Raw genomic sequence first — 24,094 nt, 5'->3', positions numbered from 1 at the left:
GCCAGCAGGCAGACAGCTGGCCAGGATGTGCCTCCTACCCCCATCAGCTCCTGTGTGAGGCACAGTCTGCAGTGACCTTTCATCTGCCTGGTTCTTCTGCAGACCTCGGGCAGGGGCTGCTGTGCCGGCCCAACTCCAAGACCAACAGAGCCGCGTCAGGCCACGCCATGACGACGATGTCCTGTGGCCCAGAGTTACTGCCCTCTGGAGTGGCCATTTGAAGCCTCCACGTCTTCAGAGCTCAGATTTCGCCTAGTAAAGGAGGAGAGGGACCATGGCTGCTCCTCTCGATGCCCCTGTAGGTACTTGGGGGACAGTTGTCGGATCCCAGTCCTCCAGCCTGGCTCCTTGGATTTCTTGTGCAACTAGAACACCCACCAAGGGCTTTCCTCTTACACACCAGGAAACTGAAAAGACAGACCAACATATACCCCCAAACCATCTATTGCACCCACTCTGGGGACCCGGTGCAAGTCCTAGAACAGCAAATGATCCAGTCTAAGGCCTGCTAGTCTGGGGAGGACACACTGAGTGTTTCGCTTTGACTGTGATTTTTGTGAGTGCTCTTTTATAAATCTGAAAGGTCGTCACTCCTGTTTTACAGATGAAAGGAGGTCTGGGCCAAGGTCAAATGAACTGTGTAAGGCCACAGTTAGTAAGCACCCTTTGATTTCCATACCATGCATAGAAATCTCCACTCGGCAGAATCACTTCCTGCTACAAGGGTAATTGAGTCTTGGAGCCCACCTCTTTGAGACTGCTGGTACCCACCCCCTCAATTACTGACACCCCAATGGGACCCACCCACCCCCACCTCTGCCCATTAACAGCTACCTTTCCTCAATGAGGATGAGGTCAGAGCCACATGGGGCCCAAGGAGGATGAGGTCAGAGCACTCTGGCTGGTGCAGACGCTAAATAATTCATGGTGCTGCTGTAAGTGGGGGCTGTAGCTTCCTGGAGGACCCAGCATGGAGACAGCAGACAGGAAGTCTGTTTAGTAGCCCCCTGAGTACAACCTTGGCATGTCCTCTGCGGAGCTAGAGAAAGTGCTGGTCTTGATGAGAATGTTCATGTGGTGAGAGCCAGCAAGACGCCTAGACTTTGCACTGCCATCTTATCCGTGAGGAGCTGAAGTGCTCATGAACTAGCACAGGGCCAGGAGAGCCAGTTGGGTGTGGCCATGACAGGGCCCCTTGGCCTGGGGCAGCTGTGATCATCCCCCAGCGTGCCTTTCTGTGAACAAAGCATTTTATGAAGATGGGGGGGGGGTGAGAGGCAGGCAGGCCAGCTGACAGACACTCCAGAATGCCTTAGAAACATACAGGGACACATAGGCATTAAGCCCTCACAAAGAAAGGGCAGTCATTTAATTCCGAGTAGTTACAAAGTTGAACCCCCATTTACAGCCACTGTAGGATTTAACAGTGTTGGTGTGACATCTACCAAGGGACTGGCCTGTGAAGGATGAACTTAAACCAGGCCTGGGCCTTCTCATTGTCTCCCATTCAAGGCTTGCGTGTGATACGGCGCTGTTAACTAGGAGGCCCCCAAACCTCCTAAAAATGAAGTTCTCACTGGAACCAGAACTGGAAGATGCAGGGTAAGTAAGTACCATGGGTACTTCCTGCATCCAGGCAGAGTTGCATCTTCCAGGAGCCCATCACCCCTCAGCTGCAGCTGCAGTAAGGACTTGGGCTATAAATGCAGCCACAGCCACCATAGGCTGCACACCTAGGCATCTAGTGCTTTTGGAGTCCTAAAAGACAACTTAAGACAGCAAACTAGTCCCTTGCTCGATGTGACAGATCTCAGAGCTCTAGATCAAGGACAGTGTGAGGTGCATGGAGACCCCCTTCCTTTGTGTGTGCGTGTGTGTGTGTGTGTGGGGGGGGGGGGGGTTGAATAGTGTATTGCTCGTAGATGGAGCATCCTCATTCAACAGAGAGGTCAAACCAGGAGGAGTCACATTTGTAGGTGTAGTCCCACTCCATGGGGACCTACGACCCAATGATAAAAGGCACAGGCTGCTAGGGGCTGCATGGGAGCCATGGACTAAGCGTGAGGCACCTTCCTGGGAAACCTCTACCTCAGTACTACATAGAGCTGTGCTAAAGGCCAGGCTCCAGGGCACACTTGGGGAGGGCCTGGAGGAGACTTTGTCTGGTACCCAAGAGTAGAACAAAGGATGATGCTGTGGAGATCTTGTCCCCAGGGTCTGGTACTATGATCATCTCAGTAATAGGTGCCAGCAGCTCGCAGGCCCAGAAATGGCCCTCTCTGACCTGGGTGGCCTTCGGGTTCCTCAGGTGCATGTCCTAAGGCCAAGGACACTAGAGGTTCCTCTAGTGATAAAAAGCAGCAGGACTTGTCCAGGTGTCCCAAGGACATCTGCTGCCAAAGCTGAGGTAGAAACTTAGACATCTTCCCAGAAGCAATCTCCAGTCCTGGACCCCACATCCCACCAGCCCGACACAGGAAAGGCTCAAGTCACCCTGAGAATGCAGCCCTGACTCCCGCCCACTGTCTCCTAAAGGTGCTCCCAGACCCCAACCACGTATGTCCAAGTAGTCCCAGCAAGTACCTCCAGAACCTACGAGATCCAGGTAATTCCACCTCTGCACCTGTCTTAGGAGCCATCCTGGGAGCCAGCACAGAAGCCAAAAGCAGACTGGGGAGATGCGGCCAGGGGGTTAACCGAGGTACATAAATAATGCAAAGCTCTAAGCAACACAGAGGCCCGCCAGCTCTTTGACTCTTATGGGGGGCTCTCTGTGCGGCAGTGCTGGACAACGGGAAAGCTTGCCCAGTTGGGACAAGTGTTGTAATTCCCATCCCCAGTGCTGATGGGCAGCGGGGAGGGCAGGACAGGCAAAAGGAATGGCCTTGCACTGGTGAGGGGACACAGCTCACTGAAGGTAGGGTAGACGCAATCCAGGCACAAAGGTGCCGGGACCCGGGACCCTCAGGTCATGAGAAACAACCTGCCCAACCTGGGCTCTGCTCCTCGCTTGTGACCTTCCACAGTCTAGAAGATGGCAGAAGGCCGTGAGTAGGGCAAGGGATGACTTCTGTGTGGCTTGTCTCTAGAGACTCAGAGATGCATCTGACGGGCATTGTGTGACAGACACACTGATGGATTACCAACACGGCCAAGAAGGTCCAGTGTCAAAACAGTGGCATCACACACCTGATGTTCACAGCGGGGCAACAACCACCTGGAGAACAACATGGGGACACAGACTCCGTGACTTGGGGGATGTGTGAAGGCAGGAGATAGGAGTCAGCAGTTAGCTCCCTGTAGCTGCAGTCACATGGGGACCGGGAGGCTGGGATGGGCAAGAGGGCAGATGATCCTATGAGCACCAGTCACATGCGTCAGGTCTGTCCCCAGGTCCCCACTCAGTCCAATGCTTCCGTCTGGTAGCCTCTGGTCCCTCCCAGCTCCAAGGACAAAGGTGGGTAAACTGCTGGGCCCTGCTCAGCTGGATGCAGAGCAATGAGGGTATCCGGATGAGGTGTGGTCCAGAGAATAGGGCATCTACCATCTCGTTTTGCTTTTCGGGGACTGATCCTAAAGTAACCAGAAAGAACAAGAGTCAAACGGGACGGACTCTACTGCTCACAGTCCAAGTACTGGATTGTACTTAAAAAAAAAAAAAGCTCAGCCTGCCGGAAGTGAGCAATCTAAACATAGAAGTTTGGGGGTGGAGTTTTCTGCCAACAACCTTTCTCTCCCTTTCAACAAAAAAAAACGATTCCCCCCTTACAACTGGTGTCGGAAAACAACTTCTGGCTAATCGGGGACAAACATTCCCAAGCCTGGGACGGGAAGGCGCTCAAGTCTTGTTGAAGGACCTGGAGCTGACCTCCGAGGGTCAGAACATCGTCCCATGCAGAAGGGACAGAGGCAGCTCAGAGCCCAGGACACTGGTCTGGCTTATCCCAGGGAGAGCCAAGGACAAAAGCTGGGGCAGTCAGTCTGTCCAGTCTTGGTTCAGCCACCTAGAGGCTCTGTGGCCTGACTGAGTCACTTTGCTTAGAAAAGGGGTTGGGCCGGGCGGTGGTGGCGCACGCCTTTAGTCCCAGCACTCAGGAGGCAGAGCCAGGCGGATCTCTGTGAGTTCGAGGCCAGCCTGGGCTACCAAGTGAGTTCCAGGAAAGGCGCAAAGCTACACAGAGAAACCCTGTCTCGAAAAACCAAAAAAAAAAAAAAAAAAAAAAAAAAAAAAAAAGAAAAGGGGTTGGGACAACTACCCCTAAGAGCCTACAGAACCCTGAAGAGACCAGCGTTCTGAGATTTCGGCTCTGGAAATGAAGGGAAAGACTGGTCCCCATCCTGCCCCAACCCCATCCACATCCTACCCCACCAGCCATAGAGGTGAGCCTGAGCAGTTGGGGAAAAGATTTGACTGTCCCCCAAATTCTAAGTACACGGGTGCTGTGACCCCTGAACTAACCAGGGCATGGCCTGGCCTGCCTGTCTTTGTGAACTGACATTATAAACAGCTCAGCCCCACTCGGAGCCATCCCACCTCATGCTCTGAAGCATGATCTCAGAGCCTGGAGCAGAACGGTCATTGGTCTCATCCTCGAGAGTATGCTAACTTCCTATGGAGAGGCCAAGATGAGCTGACCCCCTCTGCACCCCTAGAACTGCCCACTGGTGGGTCTGCCTCCCCTGTTCTGTCTCTGAAAACAGCCATGGGAGAAGACGAGACCCTCGGGAAAGCTGCTGTCCAGGCTGCACACTCCCAGGTGTGGGTCCAGACGAGAAGGACCCAGATGCTCATTCTGATGGCAGTTAATGACGGACACACTAGAGAGCCCTGTCCCGGAGGAGGCACCAGCCCCTTACCACAGAAGACACTAGAAGCATCAGCCCCAAGAGCTGGATGTGAGGAGGAGGAGAGAGAGTGTACTCACTGATCCGCCATGGAGAAAGGAAAGAGTCACAGGAGGTGAGAACCCAGCCAGAAACCACAAGCCCAGAGCAAGAGTTAATAAAGCAATAATGTGTTTATTAGGCACCCTTGCTCCTCACAGAGGAGCAGGATCCAGCCCAAGGCATCCTCTCTGAGCTCTCTGGAGGCTGCAGGTGTCACCGGAGAGTGTAGGCATGGGACCAGCCACCAACCCAAGCAGAACACTATTTGGATAGAGCAGATCGCCAGAGGTGGCCCTGGCATGAAACAGGGCAGGCGCCTGGACCCCACAAATACTGAGAGGGAGGGGGCCCCCCACGACACCCACCCAAACATTGGCAGATCAGGGGACCTGACCCTGAGGCATAAACTACCCTGAGCCAGTGAGGGAGAAGGGAGCCACAGAGCACGGTGCCCCTAGTGGTCCCTCACCCAAGCCGGGTCCTGAGTGCCCTCTCCAAATCCACCCACTTCCGCCTGGCCACAGCTGCTGCCTTAGTCCCACACGTAGGGATTTCTAAAGACCTGAGAGATCTTGCTGTCTTTCGGTGGTGTGGCCACCTGGTGGCTCTGGACCACGTACATATCTTCAGCTCGCAGGGTTGAGTTGGCACTGCCCATCACCTGGCTGTTGGCGGTGGCCCGTGGGAGGATGACGTCATAAGCGCCTTCGGACTGGAAGGAAGAACAGGAGGTCTCACAGTCGGGGGAATCGGGAGCCAGGTTCCGCCAGGGCAAAGGCACACACACTCAGCTTCCTGCAGGGCTGTGCTTGCTGGCTCCCACTTCTTGACCCTCTCCCGACCCCCCCACCTCTCCCCACCCCCACTACGCCTGGGCCCTGCTGGCAGGATAAGATGGATGACTCTACCTCTGGAAAGAGAGGACTGGCCTTCTGAGCACTTCGGGGTGTCCCGAAGGAGACCCTGCCTCTGAGTTCCTGCTCCTAGTTCCTCGGGGAAACCTCTGATCAGCATTAAGCTGTTACTGCATGACTGGTACCACTCACAAGCTCCCTTTCTCCAAGTGTCTTACCTGAGTCCCCAAAATGTCACTACAACACTCAGTACCCTTCTGGTAGGTCCTGGTCCATATAACTCTGGCTTAGGAATCCGGCCCCAAATATTCTACCTGGAAGGAACGTGAACCCCTGGGGTGGTCTCGCCTGCCTTATCACCATGTAAGACAGATGTTACCACTAAAGCTCCAAGGCTCCCAGGACCCCAAACCAGCAGATATGGGTGACCCTCCCACCTGTGGGGGGATTCCCACTTCCAGGAACATCCAACCACTCCCTGCCATCTAGGACACTTAGATCTGGGAGCTTCAACACGGGAACACACCAAAATTAACAGGACTGTTTGTCAAGTCCTACGCCTAGTTGAGCTCCAACTCCTAGCTGGTCCCCACCCTGAGATAGGTTGACAAATGTTTAACTGCAGGGATGGGAAAGCCTGGAGTTCCCTGTAGATCTGCCTTGGGGAGTGACTCCCTTTTAGGTGGAACCCAAGCTACCAGGTGAGCTCAGTAGCCCCCACCCCCCAGGTTACCAACAACAGAAGTCACAATAACCTGTTTCACCTCAGACCCAATCTGCATTTTAAGCAAGTTCTCAATCGCTACTCACTTTGGTGGCCTGAGGACCATGGTGTGAGAACTAAGCAGAAATAACAGTCCCGTCCAGCTCACCCTCCAAACCGGGAGAGAGGCTGGGGTGGTTCCTGTGGACAAGGTTCAGAGGCTGGGCGCAGAGAGGTAGCCTCTGATCACGGTGTGAATGGAAACTACTCAGCTCTGCTCCAGGCTGCAGCTTCACACTTGGTGAGAGGAAAAGAGCTGGGACTGGAAGTCTCAGACACACCAGCCATCCCCTGCTCCCAGCTTGGGGGGTGGGGAAGGGATGGGAACAGAACCCTGCTGACCTCTTGGCTTCCTGTTCCCAGAATCCTGCCAAGGCAGGTCGTTGACCTCTCTGGCAACCACTGCCAGCAGGGAGGAACATATATGGAGTTGGAATCTAATCCACCTCCTTCCTGTTCCCACTGGCCCCTAACTAATGGAGTACTGGTTCCCAGAGCCCAGGGGAGGTATACGGTCAAGACTAGCTAGCCAGGCATAGGGTCTCATATAGCCCAGGCTAGTGGTGCAAACTGTAGCCAAAGATAGCCCTTGATCGAGCCGTTGAGCTTCCTGCTTCTGTCTCCCAAGTGCTAGGATTACAGGTATGTGCCACCCAGCTGTGGGCGGTGCCCAGTGATACAGGGCAGGTCCCACTGCGGTGTACTAGAGCCCTGGGTTGGCAGGGTTGATGTCCCAGGAGAAATTCGCCATACCCCAATGCCTCTGTCCATCCATACACTCACTGCCTGTACAGCCTCTCTACCAGCAAATGAGGCTGAGCTCTGTGGCTTTCATCCAGGTCACTGGAACCTGAGGGATCCACTCACCGGGCCTTTGTGCATCAGGGCCATCTCTGTGGGCTGGTACACACTGGTCAGCAGCTGCCCATTGTAGCCACTGTAAGGTGACACGGGTCTCTTCGCTGTGGGTGAAAAAGAAGCTCAAATTTGAAGATTTCTGGACTGTTGTCTCCTGCTTTGACCCACAGCCCAAGCAACTCTCCTGGGCATAGGGAAATGGGGTCCCTAGGGCCCTCTCGTAACACCCGACCCAAGCAGTGGTGACCTGAGAGTGAGCTGTGGACCTGGGCCCCCTCCCACGCCTGGTGCTCTTTTGTTTAGATGTACAAAAGACTGCTGTTTGGATCCCTGCATTGTGGGACTCACACACACACACACACACACACACACACACACACACACACACACACACCAGTCATCCCCCCCGCCCCCTCCCCATAGCTCAGGAAAAACACGCTGTCAGCAACCTTCACATCTTATCCACCCTCAGGGCCAGAGGCCAGGAGGGGCACATGAGCTTTCGGCTGCTTTCCAAGACGGCCAGCCTCCAGTTCCTGCCTCTACCACTATGCACCCGCTGCCAGGAACAAGGGGAAATACAGCTGAGACCCCACAGCTTTGTATGTGTTCATGTCCTCACAGGGCATGGGTGGCTGCTGGTGCCATCTTGTAGCCATGCAGGGCCCAGCCAGGGAGACTTGGTGCTCAGTCCATCCTGGGCCCTTGGCAAGTACTCAGAGAGTTCTGTAGCTGCTGCCTGCACCTTCTGCTGTGGGTTTCCCATCTGATCCACCCTGCTGGACACCTCTGGGGTATCTGGGAGCTGCTGATTAGCCTTGGGGCCCAAGAACAGGCCTTCCCGAGGAGGCCAGGTATACAGGATTCAGCTGACTTCTGCTGAGCTCGGGGACCACAGCCTGTGCAGTTTTCCTAAGTGCTGAGCTCGTGCTATTGATTTTTCCATTTTGGAAAAAAAAAAAATGAAATAAATAAAAACATAGAGCCCGGGAGTTACCTCCACGAGAAGAAAAAGACGAAGAACTCTCCAGCCTGACAAAGGTGTACTGCGTTAGGAGCAGCGTGGGGACAGGGCCTGCCGCTCCTCCCAGCACCTGCCCAGGTCTTCTGTCTCTCTGGCTTCCTTAGTGACCCCCTCCCTGCACATTCAGTAGTCCACCCTGTGTGCCAGAAGCCACCCCAGTGTGGGGACAGCAGTCATCTCCAGGGAGTAAGATCACAGACTGTGTCCACAAGAGCAAGGGTCACCAATTTCCACAAGGCAGGAAGTATGAGGGCCACACAGTGCACACAGAAGACCCTAGGATTTGTTTCTAGAATGTCCATTGCCTCTAATTGAACTTCTGTTGGAGATCCTAGAGCCGGCATGTAATCATCAGGCTGCGTCTAAAACTCCCAAATATCTTAACCCACAGTTGGGGTCCAGCAGAGTGCTGGTCATGCCTGAGGGAGCTGCAGTTTGTGAGTCACAAACCCACAAGGTCTTAGCACAGAGCCCAGCAAAAGCAGGTATCCCATAAATGCTAATATTCCTTACAGTAAACAAAAGTGCTGCTGAGGTCACTGTGGGTCATCAGAAATGGTTGTTTGTGGTGCTGGAGACTAAACCAGGGGCCTTGGGCCTGCTACACAAATGTTCTACCACTGAGCTACACGCTCCAACCCTGAATGCAGGGGCTTCAAGCAGAAAACTGCTGACATTCACAAGACCTCCCATTTTTCTCAATGGCTCCCTCCCCTGCAGGAAAAGACACGGCGTAAAGGATAGCTCAGCCAGGTAAGGGCGCTTGCCACCAAGCCTGACAAACTGAGTCTGATCCCCAGAAGCCTCACGGTAGGAAAGAAAAGACTGACTGAATAAATAAATGTAATTTAAAAAAACAAAAGCTGGAAATGGTGACGCATACCCACAATCCCAACAACTGGGAGAAGGAAGGACCCATTCGAGCAAGACCCAGCTTCAGCTACATAGTGAGTTCAAGCTCAGCCTCAGCTACATGAGACCCTGTCTAGTTTTACACACAGACACACCTGGACACACACATCCACACACCACACACACACACACACACACACACACACACACACACAAGGATATACACAACTCCCTTGCCACACCTGAGGCTGGCTCATCCATGGAAAATGCCTTGTTCTCCACGAACATGCTCTGGCCCGTCTGCTCTTTCAGGATGGTCTCGTAGCCCACGCCGCGGGTAGGGTACATGTCCCCCTGGTAGCTCTGTTCTGGGCTGGGTTTGGTCACTTGGGAGACCTCGGGGATGACATAGAAGAGGACAAAAGTCCAGGCATTGGCAGCGAGGGCAATGGCCAGGGTGGGGTCATCCCAGGTGGGGCTACGTTGCTGCTTATTGCCATAGGTGTACATGACAATCCATACCACCCAGATGGCAATGGAGAGGGACGTGGTGAGCAGCACAAAGACCCCGTGCTTCCGCCAGCGCTTAAAGCGGCCACACAAGGTGGGCCAGGCTCCTAGGAAGGCTCCTAGCAGTAGCAGCATTACGTAGATGAGTGCCATGACAAAGTCCATGTTGGCGATGGCACAGGGGGAGGTCATGGTCCAGTCGGCACTGCCACTGCCATTGCCCAGAGGGCCAGCCTGGCCACCTCCCCGTACCAGGGTGATGATCAGCCACTCAGTGTTGATGATGACCTCCACCAGGGTGAGAAGCAGGGCCACAGTGAAGATCACCCAGCCCCGGGGCCCTTGGTTCTTCCGGGCTAGGAAGTTAAGGGCAAAGACATGGGCTATCAGGCAGGAGAAGCAGATGGCAAACAGGACCCCAAAGAGGAAACGTCGAGAGGCGCAGGTGGAGAAATCAGGCTTTACCACGCAGGCAAACACGAGGCAGAAGAGGCCCAGGGTGCCCAGCAGGAAGAACACCTGGGTCCCCAGGAGGCTCCGCTTCTTAGTGTCCTGCACAAATGGAAGGCTGGCCACAAGGATGATGGTGAGCACAAATGTTGTGATGATGCCTGCCCCAGCCACTGCCTCCAAGACGATACCCCAAGCCCCAGAGCGGTCACAAAGGTTGTAGTAGATCGGATCCAGGTCTGGGCTGCAGCCAGGTGGGACATGGTTCTGGGCCCAGGCCCCGGGAAAGAACAGAGGCAGTCCTAGACACATCAGCAAGGTGTTGTGGATGGCCATCCTGGCTCCCAGGCCAGGCTTCAGCTGGGTCCCTAGAGACAGGAATAGGCAAAATCAGTTCTCCAGTCAGACATCAATGAGGGTGGTATTGCTTCCCCCATCCTGAACAAGAGTTGTTTGGAACATGCTCTTTTTTGTATTTTTAATTTTAAAAAGATTATATTTGGGGGCTAGAGAGATGGCTCAGCAGTTAAGAGCACTGGCTGCTCTTCTAGAGGTCCTGAGTTCAATTCCCAGCAACTACATGGTGGTTCACAACATCTACAATGAGATCCAGTGTCCTCTTCCGGCATGCAGGCAGAACACTGTATAATAATAAATAAAATACATCTTTTAAAAAATTATGTTTTATGTGTATGGGTGTTTTGCTTACATGTATGCCTGTGCACCTGTGTGTGCCTGGTGCCTGTGGAGGCCAGAAGACTGTATTGGACCGCCCAGAATTGAAGTTAGAGATGGTTGTGAGCCACCATGTGGGTGCTGGAGAACTGAACATGGGTTCTTTAGAAGAGTAGCAAATGTTCTTAACCACGAATTCATGAAGGTTTATCAACTGAGTCAACAAATGAGGCTCATCTGTCATTCCTGATCCTTGGTTTGTTTGTTTGTTTGAGACAAGGCTTCTGTATAGCAGTCCTGGAACTTGCTTTGTAGATCAGGCTGGCCTTGAACTCAGAGAGATTCTCCTGCCTCCTGAGTGCTGGAATTAAAGATGTGAGCCATCACACCCAGCTGTCATCCCTATTCCTAACCATGGAAAGGAAGAAATTTCTTTTCTTAACTGCTAGAGAGATGGCTCAGTGGTTAAGAACACTGGGTGATCTTCCAGAGGACCCAGGTTTGAATCCCAGCATCTACATGACGGCTCACAACAGTCTATGACTCCAGTCTTAGGGTGTAGCACAAATCCTAATTGGCCTTAATAATAAAAACCTGGAGTCAGATATAAGGCAAATGTTGAAAGATCAGAAAGACACAGGAGCAAGCCACAGCCACCACCTCTTACCTTGCCAACTCCTCAGCCTGAAAGAGACCGAGCTCCTGTCTCCTGCCTCCTTATATTCCTCTCTCCAGCCAGCAATGTCACTTCCTGTCTCCACCTCCCTAGTGCTGGGATTAGAGGCGTGAGATCCCAAGTGTGTGTGCCACCACTGGCTCTGTTCTTCTTTTAGACTGGATCCATCTTGTGTAGCCCAGGGTGGCCTTGAATTCCTGATCTTCCTGCTTCCTCCTCCCAAGTGCTGGGATTAAAGGTGTGTGCCACCACTGCCTGGCTTCTACGGTTATCTAGTGGCTAGCTGCACTCTGTCCTCCAGGCAAGCTTTATTTGACAGAACACAAAGTATCACCACACCAGGGGATCTGAGTCTGGTCGCCTCAGGCACTGCACAGACAAGGTGCACAGATATATATATATATATATATATATATATATATATATATATATATATGCAGACAAAACACTCATACACATAAAATAAAAATAAACTTTGGCGTGGGGACAACCAATGAACTTTCAGTGCCCTCCTTAACCCATCAAAACCTGGGTTTAAATATTCTTTGAGCATAGTACCACTTAGCACTGTCCTTTCTGCCTTGGGACTTCCAGGTAAGACATTGTGCCCCTCAACTAAGTCATGGAAATGACAAAGTCCAGGCCACTATGATGACTATTCTTGTTGTCAACTTGACGACATCTGGAATAAACTAAAACCCAATGGCTGGGCATACCTGTGGGGGATTTTTTCTTAATTAAACCATTTGAGGTGGGAAGACCCACCTTTACTCTGGGCCACACTTGCTGCTGGTAGCCTACACGAAGGACATGGAAGAAGCAGGTTCCCGGTTTGCCTGCTTGCCCTCCCTTTCACTGGCAAGACCAGTCCTTCGCTGGCATTAGAGCACACTTCTTCAGGACTCCAGCACAAACTGAAGACCAGCTGAGACAGCCAGCCTCAAGGACGTTCTGAACAACTACTGGATTCTTGGACCATCTGTTGACAGACAGCCATTGTTGGACTAGTTAGACCACAGCCTGTAAGCCATATGTATGTACTCATTCTATAAGTTCTGTTCTCCAGAGAACCCTGATACAGCCACTCAGCCATGCATTCCTCCATTCAGCGCACTTAACCAGCACCTACAGCAGGAATAACCTACAGCTTGAAAGAAAATAGTTGAAAATTAGTTTCTCAACTCTTCTAGTTTGCTTTCTGTTGCTTCGGTAAGAGGAAAGGGTTGGCCTGGCAGCATGCTTTAAAAAAAGCACTGGGAGCCAGGTGGTGGTGGCACATACCTTTAATCCCAGCACTCGGGAGGCAGAGCCAGGCAGATCTCTCTGAGTTCGAGGACAGCCTGGTCTACAGAACGAGATCCAGGAGACGTAAGGATTATGTCCTTAATTACGTCACTAGCCTGCTACGGCGTGCCCTCTGTGCCCTCTCTTTTCCATACTGCCTCTCCTTCTGTATTCTCTCTCCCTCTCTCTCTCTCCCAATAAAGCTCCAGAAAGGTAACCATGGCTCGTGATTCTTCCACCACTGCAGCATCCAGTAGTCAGCATGGCCATGGCGGCCAGCCATGAGTGCCGCCGCTTAACCAACAGGAGAGGCACCAAAACTACACAGAGAAATCCTGTCTCAAAAAAAAAAAAAAAAAAAGAGGAAAGGGTTTATTTGGCTTACAGGTCACAGTCCATCATCAGGGGAAGCCACGGCAGGAACCTGGAGACAGGAAATGAAGCAGAGCCCATGAGGGAATGCTGCTCAGTGGCTTGTTTTCTTTAGTTTGTTTACAGACCCTTTTCTTACTTACTTACTGTTTGTTTGTTTATTCATGAGATGGTCTTGCTATGTAGCCCAGGCTGGCTGGAACTCACCACATAACCCAAGCTAACTCTGACTCAGGCATAGGTTACCAAGACTGGCTTCTGGTTTTTTCACTTTTGGTGCTAACTTTCCTCTTCAGACTCAAGGTTCATTGTCTAGTTCAGTACTAAAGACAAGGATATCATAAGTGGATTCAGGCTGGAGAGATGACTTAGAGGTTAACAGCACTGGCTGCTCTTCTAGAGGATCCAGGTTGGATTCCCAGCACCTACATGGTGGCTCACATCCATGTGTAACTCCAGTTCCAGGGAACGTGACACCTTCTTCTGGCCTCTGTCAGCATCAACTATGTAGATGGTGCACAGACACACATTCAGACAAAACATTCACACACAAAATAAAAATAAAGTAAATCTCTTAAAAAGAAAACAAACAAACAAAAACAAAAACCCAAGAGCTGGGCGTGGTGATGCACACCTTTAATGCCAGCACTCAAGAGGATCCCTGTTGAGGCCAGCCTGGTCTACACAGTGAGCTCCAGGCCAGCACTACACAGAGAGAACCTGCCTCACAAAAGCTAAACATAAAATAAGCACACACACACACACACACACACACACACACACACACACACACAAATCAAGAACCAGGCAAAGACAACAAGACCCCAAAGGGATTGATCTTTAATGGAAGACTTTAAGACACTGTATGTAGTGAAATGGGGAAATGGCCTATTTATTAACATCAGACAGGTAACAGATCATCCACTTGCTCACTGTAGCTGTACCAAATGTTGCAGATTTGTGCCAAAGAAGAAAACCAAAGCTAGCTGCCCAGAACAGTTTCCCTGTGTGAAGTGAAGGGTGTCACGGGTTAAGAGAAATTCAAAATCAACTCTTTGGGACTAGGGTGGTGGAAGTGTTCCCTGACGTGTGTAGAAAGTTCTAGGTGCCATCCTTAGCCCCGCTCCCTGCCCTGCCCCAAAAGAGATATACTTTGTGAGTTTTCCGTTCAAAGCTTAAATTGACGTAGAAATTATAGTAGTTTGAATAGGAATGGCCCCTTAGGCACCTGTATTTGAATGCTTGTTCCCCATTGGTGAAACAGGGAAAGATTAGGAAGCATGGCCTGGTTCGATGAGGTGTGTGTCACTGCGGGTGGGATTTAAGTTTTCAAAAGACCAGGCCATTCTAAATCAGCTCTCAGTGCCTCTTGAAGATAAGGATGTGAGCTCTCAGCTACTGCTCCAGCACCATGCCTGCCTGCTGCAGTGATCCCCTTCATGCTCTTGGACTCCAGTTCTCTGAAACTGTAAGCAAGCCCCCAATAAACTCTTTCTTTCATACGTAGCTTTGGTCCTAGAAAGACAGAGATCTAACATAGGACATTCAAATGCTCTAAACGAGACCATTAACAAAGCCCCAAATTCCCTGACATGTAGATCCTCTGTGTATGGTCACCCTACATGTTCAAGAAACTAGTTGTATCTGGGCAGGCATGGTGGGGCATACCTTTAGTCCTAACACTTGAGGGGAAGAAGTAAGTGGGTCTTTATGAGTTCAAGGACAGCCTCGTCTACATAGTTAATTTTAGGCCAGCAAAACTATATGGAGAGCAAAAGAGAGATTAAAAAAATAATAACAGAAGCTGGGTGGTGGCACACACCTCTAATCCCAGCACTTGGGAGGCAGAGGCAGGCAGATCTCTGTGAGTTTGAAGTTAGCCTGATCCAGGACAGCCAGGACTACACAGAGAAACTCTATGTAGTATTGTGGTTGAAAAACCACAATAAATAAATAAACAAATTTTAAACAGATAAATAAATGAAAGGAGTATCTCTCCTTTCACAGGCATGTACATAAAAATAAGTAAGTAAAATGAAAATCCATGTAGTGGGGGGCTGGAGAGATGGCTCAGAGGTTAAGAGCACTGGCTGCTCTTCCTGAGAACCTGAGTTCAATTCCCAACAACCACATGGTGGCTCACAACCATCTATAATGAGATTTAGTGCCCTCTTCTGGCGAGTGTATACATAATAAATAAATAAATAAATAAATAAATAAATAAATAAATAAATAAATAAATTTTTTAAAAAATAAATAAATAAATATGTTTTTTAAAAAAAAAAATCCATGTAGCTTAAGCCATCTCAGTTATTTCCTACTTTTCCTAGGCTACCTTTAACTCCTAAAACTAACATGCATGCTTAAATAAGTTTATAGTTGTTTTCCTAAATAAGTACCATAGTAGCTAGTTGCTCTCCGTTTCTAATGCAAAAGTTCACTTCCCCTGCACCGAGACTCTGTATATTGGTAAATCAATAAAGTGTCACTGGTATTTACAAGTACTGGGAAGAGAAGAACCATCAGAGTTAACGGGTAAGGAGTCATACCCAGCCACCCGAGAGATAATTCACTGGTAACAATATCATAGGATCCTAAACATCCAATGTTTCAGCAAACAGACAATAGCTAGAATTTGGGGTACAGCTAGAAATTTAGAATGAAACACTGAGAACAACCAAGAAGCATGTGCCCCATGGAGGGTTTCTCACCCTACTTTTCTGGGCCAGATCCTAGTTTAGAGCAAGCAATCAGGACAAGGGCACTGCTTGGTGGTACAATGTTTACCTACTTACGTGAGGGCCCTGGGTTCAATCCCCAACACTGGGAGAGGGGTAGGGATATAGAACAAGTAATGATTCTGAGTCTGCCAGTATTTACTATACATCTAGGGAGACAAAGCCCGATTGCTTTTAGAGTTCTGGAAAATGCAAAGATGGACAAACACAGTCGCTCGCCTGATGCTAGCTAAGGTCTAATAGAGATATGATAGGTATGCAAAAAATGACGCAGATGAATACGCTACACATGGGACAGAATTTCCCTGTATGAGGTGCTCCAGGAAGACGGAGAGCAATAAGAAAGGAGACAGGGGAGACGACCTGGTCTAAAGCACTTCACTGGGAATTAGGGATGTGGTTCAGTGGTGCAGTACTTGTTGAGAATGCATGAGGCCTTCACTCTGATTCCCCCAACACCTCCAAAAAAGGGGGAGATGGGTCAGTCAGCCAGTGCTTGCTGTGTAAGCATGAAGACCTAAGTTTGGATCCCCACCTCCCATGCAGAGAGCACAGCATAGAGGCATGCACCTGTAATCCCAGCTCGGGAGGTAGAGACAAGAGGATTGCTGGGGTTTGTTGGCCAGCCAGTCTAGCTGAATTGGTGAGCTCCAGGTTCAAGTGAGAGATCTTGTCTCAAAAAATAAGGTGGACCCACGCAGGGACACTGTAGAGTGGGAAGAACATTCAGAGTCAGAGGATGGGAGGAGCGCTGTGAGATGCCGTCTTACGGACATGAGACGGCCACTGTACCCATGAACTCACCGGAGCTATTATTACCCACACAAGGTCAAATCAGCCAGATCGGTCAATATTCCAACAGGCTCGGTGGATTATTAACAAAAAAGGGGAAGAACACGAAGTGGGGAGAAGAATGTACTAGAGGTGCCTGCGGGGAATGGGAGGCAGGAGTTGGGGGTTCTTGGGGGAACAGGGAGTCCATGTGATCAAGATGTACTGTTTACATGTATGAAATTGTCAAAGAATAATTAAAGCGATGTATGTATATTTGTATTTGAGAGACAGGATCACACTATGTAGCTCTGGCTGTCCTGAAACTCACTATGTAGACTAGGCTGGCCTCTGCTAACTCACAAAGATCCGCCTTCCTCTGCCTCCCAAGTGCTGGAATTAAAGGTGTGCGTGACTATTATATCTGGTTAAATATATTAAAAAGTAAAATAATGGATAGGCAAGACGGTTCAGTGGTAACGGTGCTTGCCACCCAGCCTGCCAGCCTTGGTTTAATCCTCAGGACCTGGCACTGACTCCTGTAAGTTGTCCTCTGGCCTCTAAGGTGGAGAGGAATCGAGGAAGACTCCTAATGTCAACCTTACCTCCATATGCATTCACAGACACACATGGACACACACATGAACAATCTGAAAACACACTACACAAAGCATTTTACTCAGTATTTAGCAAAAATGCATCAAGAATAAATAACAGTAGGGGCCTGGAGAGATGTCTCAGTGGTTAAGAACATTGGCTGCTCTTCCAAAGGACATAGGTTTGATTTCCGGCACCCACATGGCAGCTCACAACTGTAACTCCAGTTCCAAGGGACCTAACACCCTCTTCTGGTCTCCCTTGGTACCAGGCACACACGTGGTGCACAGATATACATGCATGAAGAAGAATACCCATACACATAAAGTTAGTATTTCTTTTTTTTTTTTTTTTTTTTTTTTTTTTTTCAGTTTTTCAAGACAGGGTTTCTCTGTGTAGCTTTGCGCCTTTCCTGGAACTCGCTTGGTAGCCCAGGCTGGCCTCGAACTCACAGAGATCCGCCTGCCTCTGCCTCCCGAGTGCTGGGATTAAAGGCGTGCGCCACCACCGCCTGGCCTAGTATTTCTTAAAAAGAATGCTAATAGCGGTAAATTAATAAAAAATAAATTGAAGTATGTCCCAGACATTGCCACAAGACACAGATTAAAAGGAGGTAAAGCCTTGAACAGGGCGAGGTAGGAGTTGAAAAGGTAAAGGGTCAAGGAAAGAGAAAAAAAAAGATGACAGACACCTGTATCCCAAGTTCGGTCCCCAAATTCGAGCAAGAGAAAGAAAACAAAGTTCCAGTGAGTGGTGAGCATGTGTACAGGAGGCTAGGGCTGGTTACAAACAGGGGCAAGAGTTGAAGGACTTGTTCAAGGCAGTGAGGAGTCACTGTAGGCTGAACATGATGGGGGCATCTCCACGTTTGTGCTCTCAGAGATGCGTCTGGCACCAAAGCACAAAGCAATCAATTTATTGAAACCATTTCATCCAGTTTAAGGAGCAAAGCCAAAGGTAGCACCATAATGGCCAGATCTGAGAGATTCTTGCCACCCTCTCCCACCATACTCCCCTCAGCACCCCCCTACACACCCCCACATACACAGATCTAAGGACAAAGGAGATGTAGGAGGAGAGGGTGCCACAGGTTACATTACAGGTTTACATCTGATAACAGCCAGGTCATCCCAAGACTGAGGATGTAGGTCAGTGTGAGCATGGTCCAGTACAAGGTCCTGGCTTCCTTCCCCAGGGAAGAAGAGGAAGAAGGTGGAGAAGAAACACACACCTCTGCTTGGCTAGTCCCCAGTACCCCCACAGACACTGGGGCCAGGATTAGGGAATGGTTACAATCCTGTACTATTTCCTCTTGCCTTTGCTACGGAATGACCAGCTTCCGCCTTGACCTGATCCTTCAAATCTCACCCGTCACTAAACCTTCAGTATGGAAAATTGGGCTGCCCTGAAATGTACCGTTTCCACCCTAAAATGCCCCATTTTTCTGCTTCCATAGAAAACAGAAGGAAGGGCAGATGGGGAGATGGAAACATAGTCAGGCGGGAAAATTGGGACAGCTGGGCTGGACTCTCTCTTCTGTGTAGGACGAGGCCTTTGGGGCAAGCAAGATAGTTGAAGACAGCCTGGGAGGGTGTACACATCTTTAATCCCAGCACTTGGGAGGCAGAGGCAGCAGATCTATGTAGTGTGTTCTAGGATGGCCAGACCTAAATAGCCTGTTTCTAAAAAAAACCCCAAAACAACAAAAAGATAGTTGAAGAGAAGAAAGCACATTAGGACACAGACCAGTCTTTCAGTCCAGGAGTACATATTCAGCCAGATTTATTTTGATTTTTTATGAGTATGAATGTTTTGCCTGCATGTCTATATATGTACCACATATGTGTTTGGTGCCCACAGAGGTCAATAAAGGGCATCAGATCCCCTGGAACTGAAGTTATAGATGGTTTTCAACCGCCATGTGGGTGCTGGGAACTGAACTCAGGTCCTCTGCAAGAGCAGCCAGTGCTCTTATCCACTGAGCAGATTCTGTAACCACCCACTGCTTTTTAAGATGGTGGCTAAAAGGTAGACAAGAAAGGCCAGCTCTGCCTAGGGGCTCTGAAACAGTGCTCTGTGTATCCACCACCTGCTGTGGGCTGCCACACACCCTACATTTAGACTCAACCTCTTGAGGCCTGACCTTTTGAATCATGTGACCCACCTCCCCTAAGTCAGTGGTTCTCAATGCAGCAACCCTTAATACAGTTCCTCATGTTGTGACCCCCAACCATAAAATTATTTTCATTGTTACTTCATAACTAGTGACCCCCAATCATAAAATTATTTTAATTGCTACTTCATAACTATAATTTTGCTACTGTTATGAATCATAATGTAAATATCTGTTTTCTGATCTTAGGTGACCTCTAGGAAAGGGTCGTTTGACTCCCCTGGGTTGAGAACCACTGTTCTAAGTCTTCAGGGGCTAGTAAGGTACTTGGTATTATTCTCTGTAGTGTCCTCTACTCCTTGACACAGTAACCGTGTGAAACCCATCTGTTAAAGGACACAGTACCCATCTTTGCCAGGAATGGGACAGGGCCTCCTGCCCTAGAAGCCTTAACAGCCTACAGGCAAGGCTCCACTTCAGATTATTTTCTGGATAAAAAAGCTTTTAACTTCATCTCCCTGGAATCAGTCATACAATTTTTTTTTTCAAGATAGGGTTTCTCTGTTTAGCTGTGGCTATCCTGGAACTTGCTTTGTAGGCCAGGCTGGCCTCAAACTCACAGCAACCCACCTGCCTCTGCCTCCCGAGTGCTGGGATCAAAGTCGTGTGCCACCTTGGCCACAATTTTTTTTTTTTTTTTTTTTTTGAGACAGGGTTTCTCTGTGTAGCTTTGGAGCCTGTCCTAGAACTTACTCTGTAGCCCAGGCTGGCCTCAAACTCACAGAGATCCGCCTGGCTCTGCCTCCCGAGTACTGGGATTAAAAGCATGCACAACCACCACCACCACCAGGCTCCATACAAATATTTTTAATTACCTCAGAAATCAGCCTTTCTCCAGGGCCAGCTTCCTACTCAGCCCCCTTCCAACTCTGGTGGGAGGCAGTGCACTGAGTTCCCAAATCCTTTCTCCTTTCTGTCTTCAGGGGAAGCAGAGAAGCCTTGGCAAGGCTGGTGGGCTGCGACTCTGCCAGCCCTAACTAGTTTTAAGCAGTTACTGGTGAGGCAGTAGACCTTCACCTTCTCACCTTTCCAGAAGAACATCCCCTTGATCTCTCCCATCAACGTCCACACTCACACTCACCCACACACACCCCACGGTGGGAAAGAAGGCTGCTTGGTAGGAACAAGGCTACAGAGTAAGACACTAGCCAAAGGCCATGGCCACCTACAGCCCCATTCGATGGAGCACGGAAGGGCTCAGCCAGAGACACCTCAAAGCATCCTTCTTCCTCCCTGGCTGCGCCCCCTCAGTAGCTGACCTGGAAAGATGGGTGGACACTTAGCCAGCCTTCCTCAATCCTCTCATCCACCACTTCCTCCTATTTTCTCAGTCTCGGGACAAGTCCTATTGTCTCAGCCCTCTGACCAGAAGGCTGGTCAACGAATCCGGTAAGAGTGGACCTAGGGAGATGCTAATGTATGGAAGGACTCACAGCCCAGCCCGCTTACTGCCCCCGTCCCCCTTTCATAACCAAGAGTGGGTAACTGGGCCAAAATACCCTAGCATGCGGAGTCCTAGAAGCCTTCTAAGCAGTCAAGGGTCTGCTTTCTACTTTGGAATGCGCCCTACCCCCATCCCTAACACCACTCCCCTCCCAGCCACATAACAGACTATGTTGGGGGGAGGGGGGCTCTCCGGGAGTACAAAGCCACGCTTCTATAAATCCTCATGTCTGTACTTCAGGATCAAGATCATGAAGTCCTAAGTGATTTAGAACTTTGTACGTGTAAAAGTGTGGGCGTGAGGTGGAAGCGGAAAGCGCTCTGGAAAAAACAGGGGCGAGTAAGGGGTGGGATCCAGAGCTTAGGCCTCCACAAGGAGAGGCGCCGCAGGCCTCTGAAATTCCAAACTTCCCGCGGAGAGACCCGGAGCCCTCGCCTCCCGATTCCAACCAGACTACTAGGTCTCCGCACGCGCGCCCCTGGAAGTCTGAACCGAAAGAGCAAGGAGCCAGGCTCGGTTCCTCCCATTCCCTCGGGTCACAGAAACCTGCCTTCCCCACGCACCACAGCGAAATGAGGAAAAGGACGCCAACCTACAGTCACAGTCAACCGTGGCCTCCCACAGCGTGAGTAGGTAGAGGGACACCTCTCGGACACTCGGATCGTGGAGTCCTTCCTTGGCCGTTCACCTCCGGACGCAGCACCCGGCTTTCCTGACCCATTAAATCCCCAGCTGGCTCGGGTTTGGAAACTTTCTGCGAACTTGCGGAATGGGTGCAATCGTCGCCCGCCTCTCGGGTTCCCACCCCGAGCCTGGCCCTCGCACTCTCCCAGCCAGCTGGACCCAGATCTTCCGGCTTGCCGATGGCGAGGGCGGAGCGCCGAGGCAGCAGCCCTTACCTGGGACTCGCAGCCAGCCCGCTTCGGCGTCGCGCTGAAAGCCAACTTTGGCCCCAGGCAGAGCGCCGGCAGGCGTAGGAGGGACTCAAAGAAGGGCGCAGGGCCAGAGCCTGCTCCGGTGGGACTGACCAGGCCTGGGCAGAGGTGCAGGGCCTTCCTCCCCGGGACCCCGGTCTGAGCTGGGTGCGCTCGATGGCTCGCTCTCCAGCCCTTCTCCCCCGGCGCAGCGCTCCCCTCTCTCGGCCAGGGTGGGCCGGGCTGCATCACCGTGACATCACCTCCATTCCAGGCGCTCCTCCGGCGCCAGCAGCGCTCCAGGTACTAGCGATCCGCATCCCCAGTAACAAAGCGCGCCTGGCTCTGCCCCCTCGGACTCACCTCCAGGCTCGGCCGCTGAGCACTTTCCAGCTGGGAAGAGAGATCCGAGTTTCTGGCCAAGCTGGAGTGTGGGTTGTTGCTGTTTACTGCCACGCCCCCGTACGCGGGCGCGCGCGCACTTGCGCGTACTCACTTTCTGGACTCGCCTTTCTCTCCCGAAAGCGGTTCGGGGTGCAACACTTCTTGGTTGCATCTCCCAGCGATCGCACGCACCCACAGACGCTCAGTGGCCACCTTGGCGAGTTTCCCCGTGACAGACACCCAGCCTTTGTCACTTTCGTCCTGGCTTTCCCATGAGACACATGCCTGGCACAGTTCGCTGCTCCCCGCTGGAGCGAGACGCACATTCAGACGTAAAGTCTGTCTTTGTCACGCCTTCCGCGCCCTCTCCCCTCTCGAGCTTGCACACGTGGACACAGCACACACTGAGCGCCCCCCTCTTTCATGCGTGATCCTCCCGGGAGAGCCCAGTCTCCAAGATCATGAGGAATGCCACGGCGTACGCCCCTAACTCTGTGGACTGAGCCCAGAACCCCGGCGAGTTATTGGCCAGCATCTTCGTCGGCCTGACTACCCCGCGCCCGAGTTTCTCTCATCGCGGGTTCCCCTCCCCGCGTCCCGGTTCCCTGTGGTGACCTGTCCTAATTAGCCTTCTCAGTTTTGTTCCCGAGGTACAGTGTTCAACGCTATCCCTGCGGTCCCTGCGCTCCTGACCACATTGTTCCTGACTCGAGTCCGGCCACTCCTGAAGTCTGGGGACCTTTCCACGAATTCGGATTCCCCTGAACCCCACCCCCACTCCCTGCTGGGGTGGATCCACCAGTTACCACCCTTTCTTCTCCAGCCCCAGGAATCTGCTGAAAAGAAACCACAGAAATAGGGAAGCGAATCCCAGCAGAGGCTTCTCTGGTCCAGTAAACAAGAGATTTTTTTTTTTTTTTCCGGCCACTTTCCCTGGGGCTTGAGATCCCTCGGGAGTGGGCTGCGCTGTCCTTGGAGCACTGAGTGGGTCTGATTGGATTGCGCTGTATCCCCGGAAGGGACAAATCGCAAGAGCAAGAGGTTGTTGGGCCTGACAGGGGCCCTGGGGACGCTGGAGAGGGCAGGGCGTCGGGTCTCAGGGTGCGGGTTCTCGTGATGCCGAGTTGCCTGGGGGATCGCCAGGAGCGCGGTCGGAGCCAGCCGGTGGCAGGGCAGGCGGCAGGGCGTGTTTGCTCAACCCTGAGCGCCCTCGAGGGGGAGGGGAGGCAGCTGGTCACAGGCGAGGGGATAGCCAGGTAGAGGAGGGCAGGGAGCTGGTGACCCGTACCTCCCTGCTGGCTGTGTGTTTGCGTGCCTCCATCTATGACAACCTGGAGTCTAAACTCAATGAATCACCCGGAGTTGCCGGAGCGATAAACCTCAGGCCGGTTCCTCCCCTCTCACACAGCTCTGCTCTTTTCTGACTCTGGGAGGAATGTTTGCTTAGGAGGGGGCGGTGGGGACTGTGGGGCCCAGGATTTCTAGAACCCTGAATCCTTTTCTGTGCCTTGCCGTTTCTGGCCGGTCTGGGGAATGTGGCAAAGCCTGAACTATTTCAGTGGGTGGCTGCTGCAGGGGTACCTTCTCCCACTCCCAAGTTCACCTCCCACCCCAAGGTTAGGGATCCAGTGAGTGCTCAGGTGTTAAGGCTTGAATGGCGCAGGCAGTTGGTGTCCACGCTAGCTAGAAAGGCAGACATACTGCTTAGACCTAAGTGAGCGGAATGAGTCGCCCTGGCCTCTGCCTGCTTTTCATTAACTAGGCGACTGATGTCTAAATCGGCTGGGATGGCTCATTGGCATATGTGAGATGCCAGTTAAGGGAGCCGGTGGGGGGCAGGGAGCCAAGGAAAGGAAGTGGTCCAAGAC

At 51.4% G+C, this 24,094-nt stretch overlaps 1 protein-coding gene across 4 annotated transcripts; it reads right to left on the bottom strand.

Annotated features, from left to right (window-relative positions):
- Positions 1 to 1,876: 1,876 nt before the first annotated feature.
- On the bottom strand, positions 1,877 to 22,373 carry Gprc5c (G protein-coupled receptor class C group 5 member C). Of its 4 annotated transcripts, none has more exons than XM_059272070.1 (5): positions 22,206 to 22,373; positions 9,481 to 10,566; positions 7,372 to 7,466; positions 5,508 to 5,599; positions 1,877 to 3,573 (listed from the first exon to the last, which is right to left on the bottom strand). In XM_059272070.1, exons 2-5 carry the CDS (start codon positions 10,532 to 10,534, stop codon positions 3,402 to 3,404), a joined length of 1,413 nt encoding a protein of 470 aa, XP_059128053.1. In that variant the 5' UTR covers positions 10,535 to 10,566; positions 22,206 to 22,373; the 3' UTR covers positions 1,877 to 3,401. The 4 variants fall into 4 exon arrangements, with proteins under 4 accessions (XP_059128053.1, XP_059128051.1, XP_059128052.1 ...); XM_059272068.1 differs by having other exon boundaries at positions 22,106 to 22,211; XM_059272069.1 differs by having other exon boundaries at positions 3,426 to 3,573; positions 5,450 to 5,599; positions 22,206 to 22,313.
- Positions 22,374 to 24,094: the final 1,721 nt, after the last annotated feature.

The sequence above is a fragment of the Peromyscus eremicus genome, chromosome 8a, assembly GCF_949786415.1.
Source record: "Peromyscus eremicus chromosome 8a, PerEre_H2_v1, whole genome shotgun sequence".
In the NCBI taxonomy this organism is placed as follows: domain Eukaryota; kingdom Metazoa; phylum Chordata; class Mammalia; order Rodentia; family Cricetidae; genus Peromyscus; species Peromyscus eremicus.
This window is presented reverse-complemented; position numbering and strand designations above follow the sequence as displayed.

Bases quoted from the DNA above. Each gene is read 5' to 3' on its own strand.
- Gprc5c (XM_059272070.1), bottom strand. From the start codon at position 10,534: ATGGCCATCCACAACACCTTGCTGATGTGTCTAGGACTGCCTCTGTTC. The intron at 7,467-9,480 runs GTGTGGCAAGGG...TTTCACCCACAG, and splicing joins CATGGATGAGCCAGCCTCAG to CGAAGAGACCCGTGTCACCT. The intron at 5,600-7,371 runs GTGAGTGGATCC...TCTTCCTTCCAG, and splicing joins CCCTGATGCACAAAGGCCCG to TCCGAAGGCGCTTATGACGT.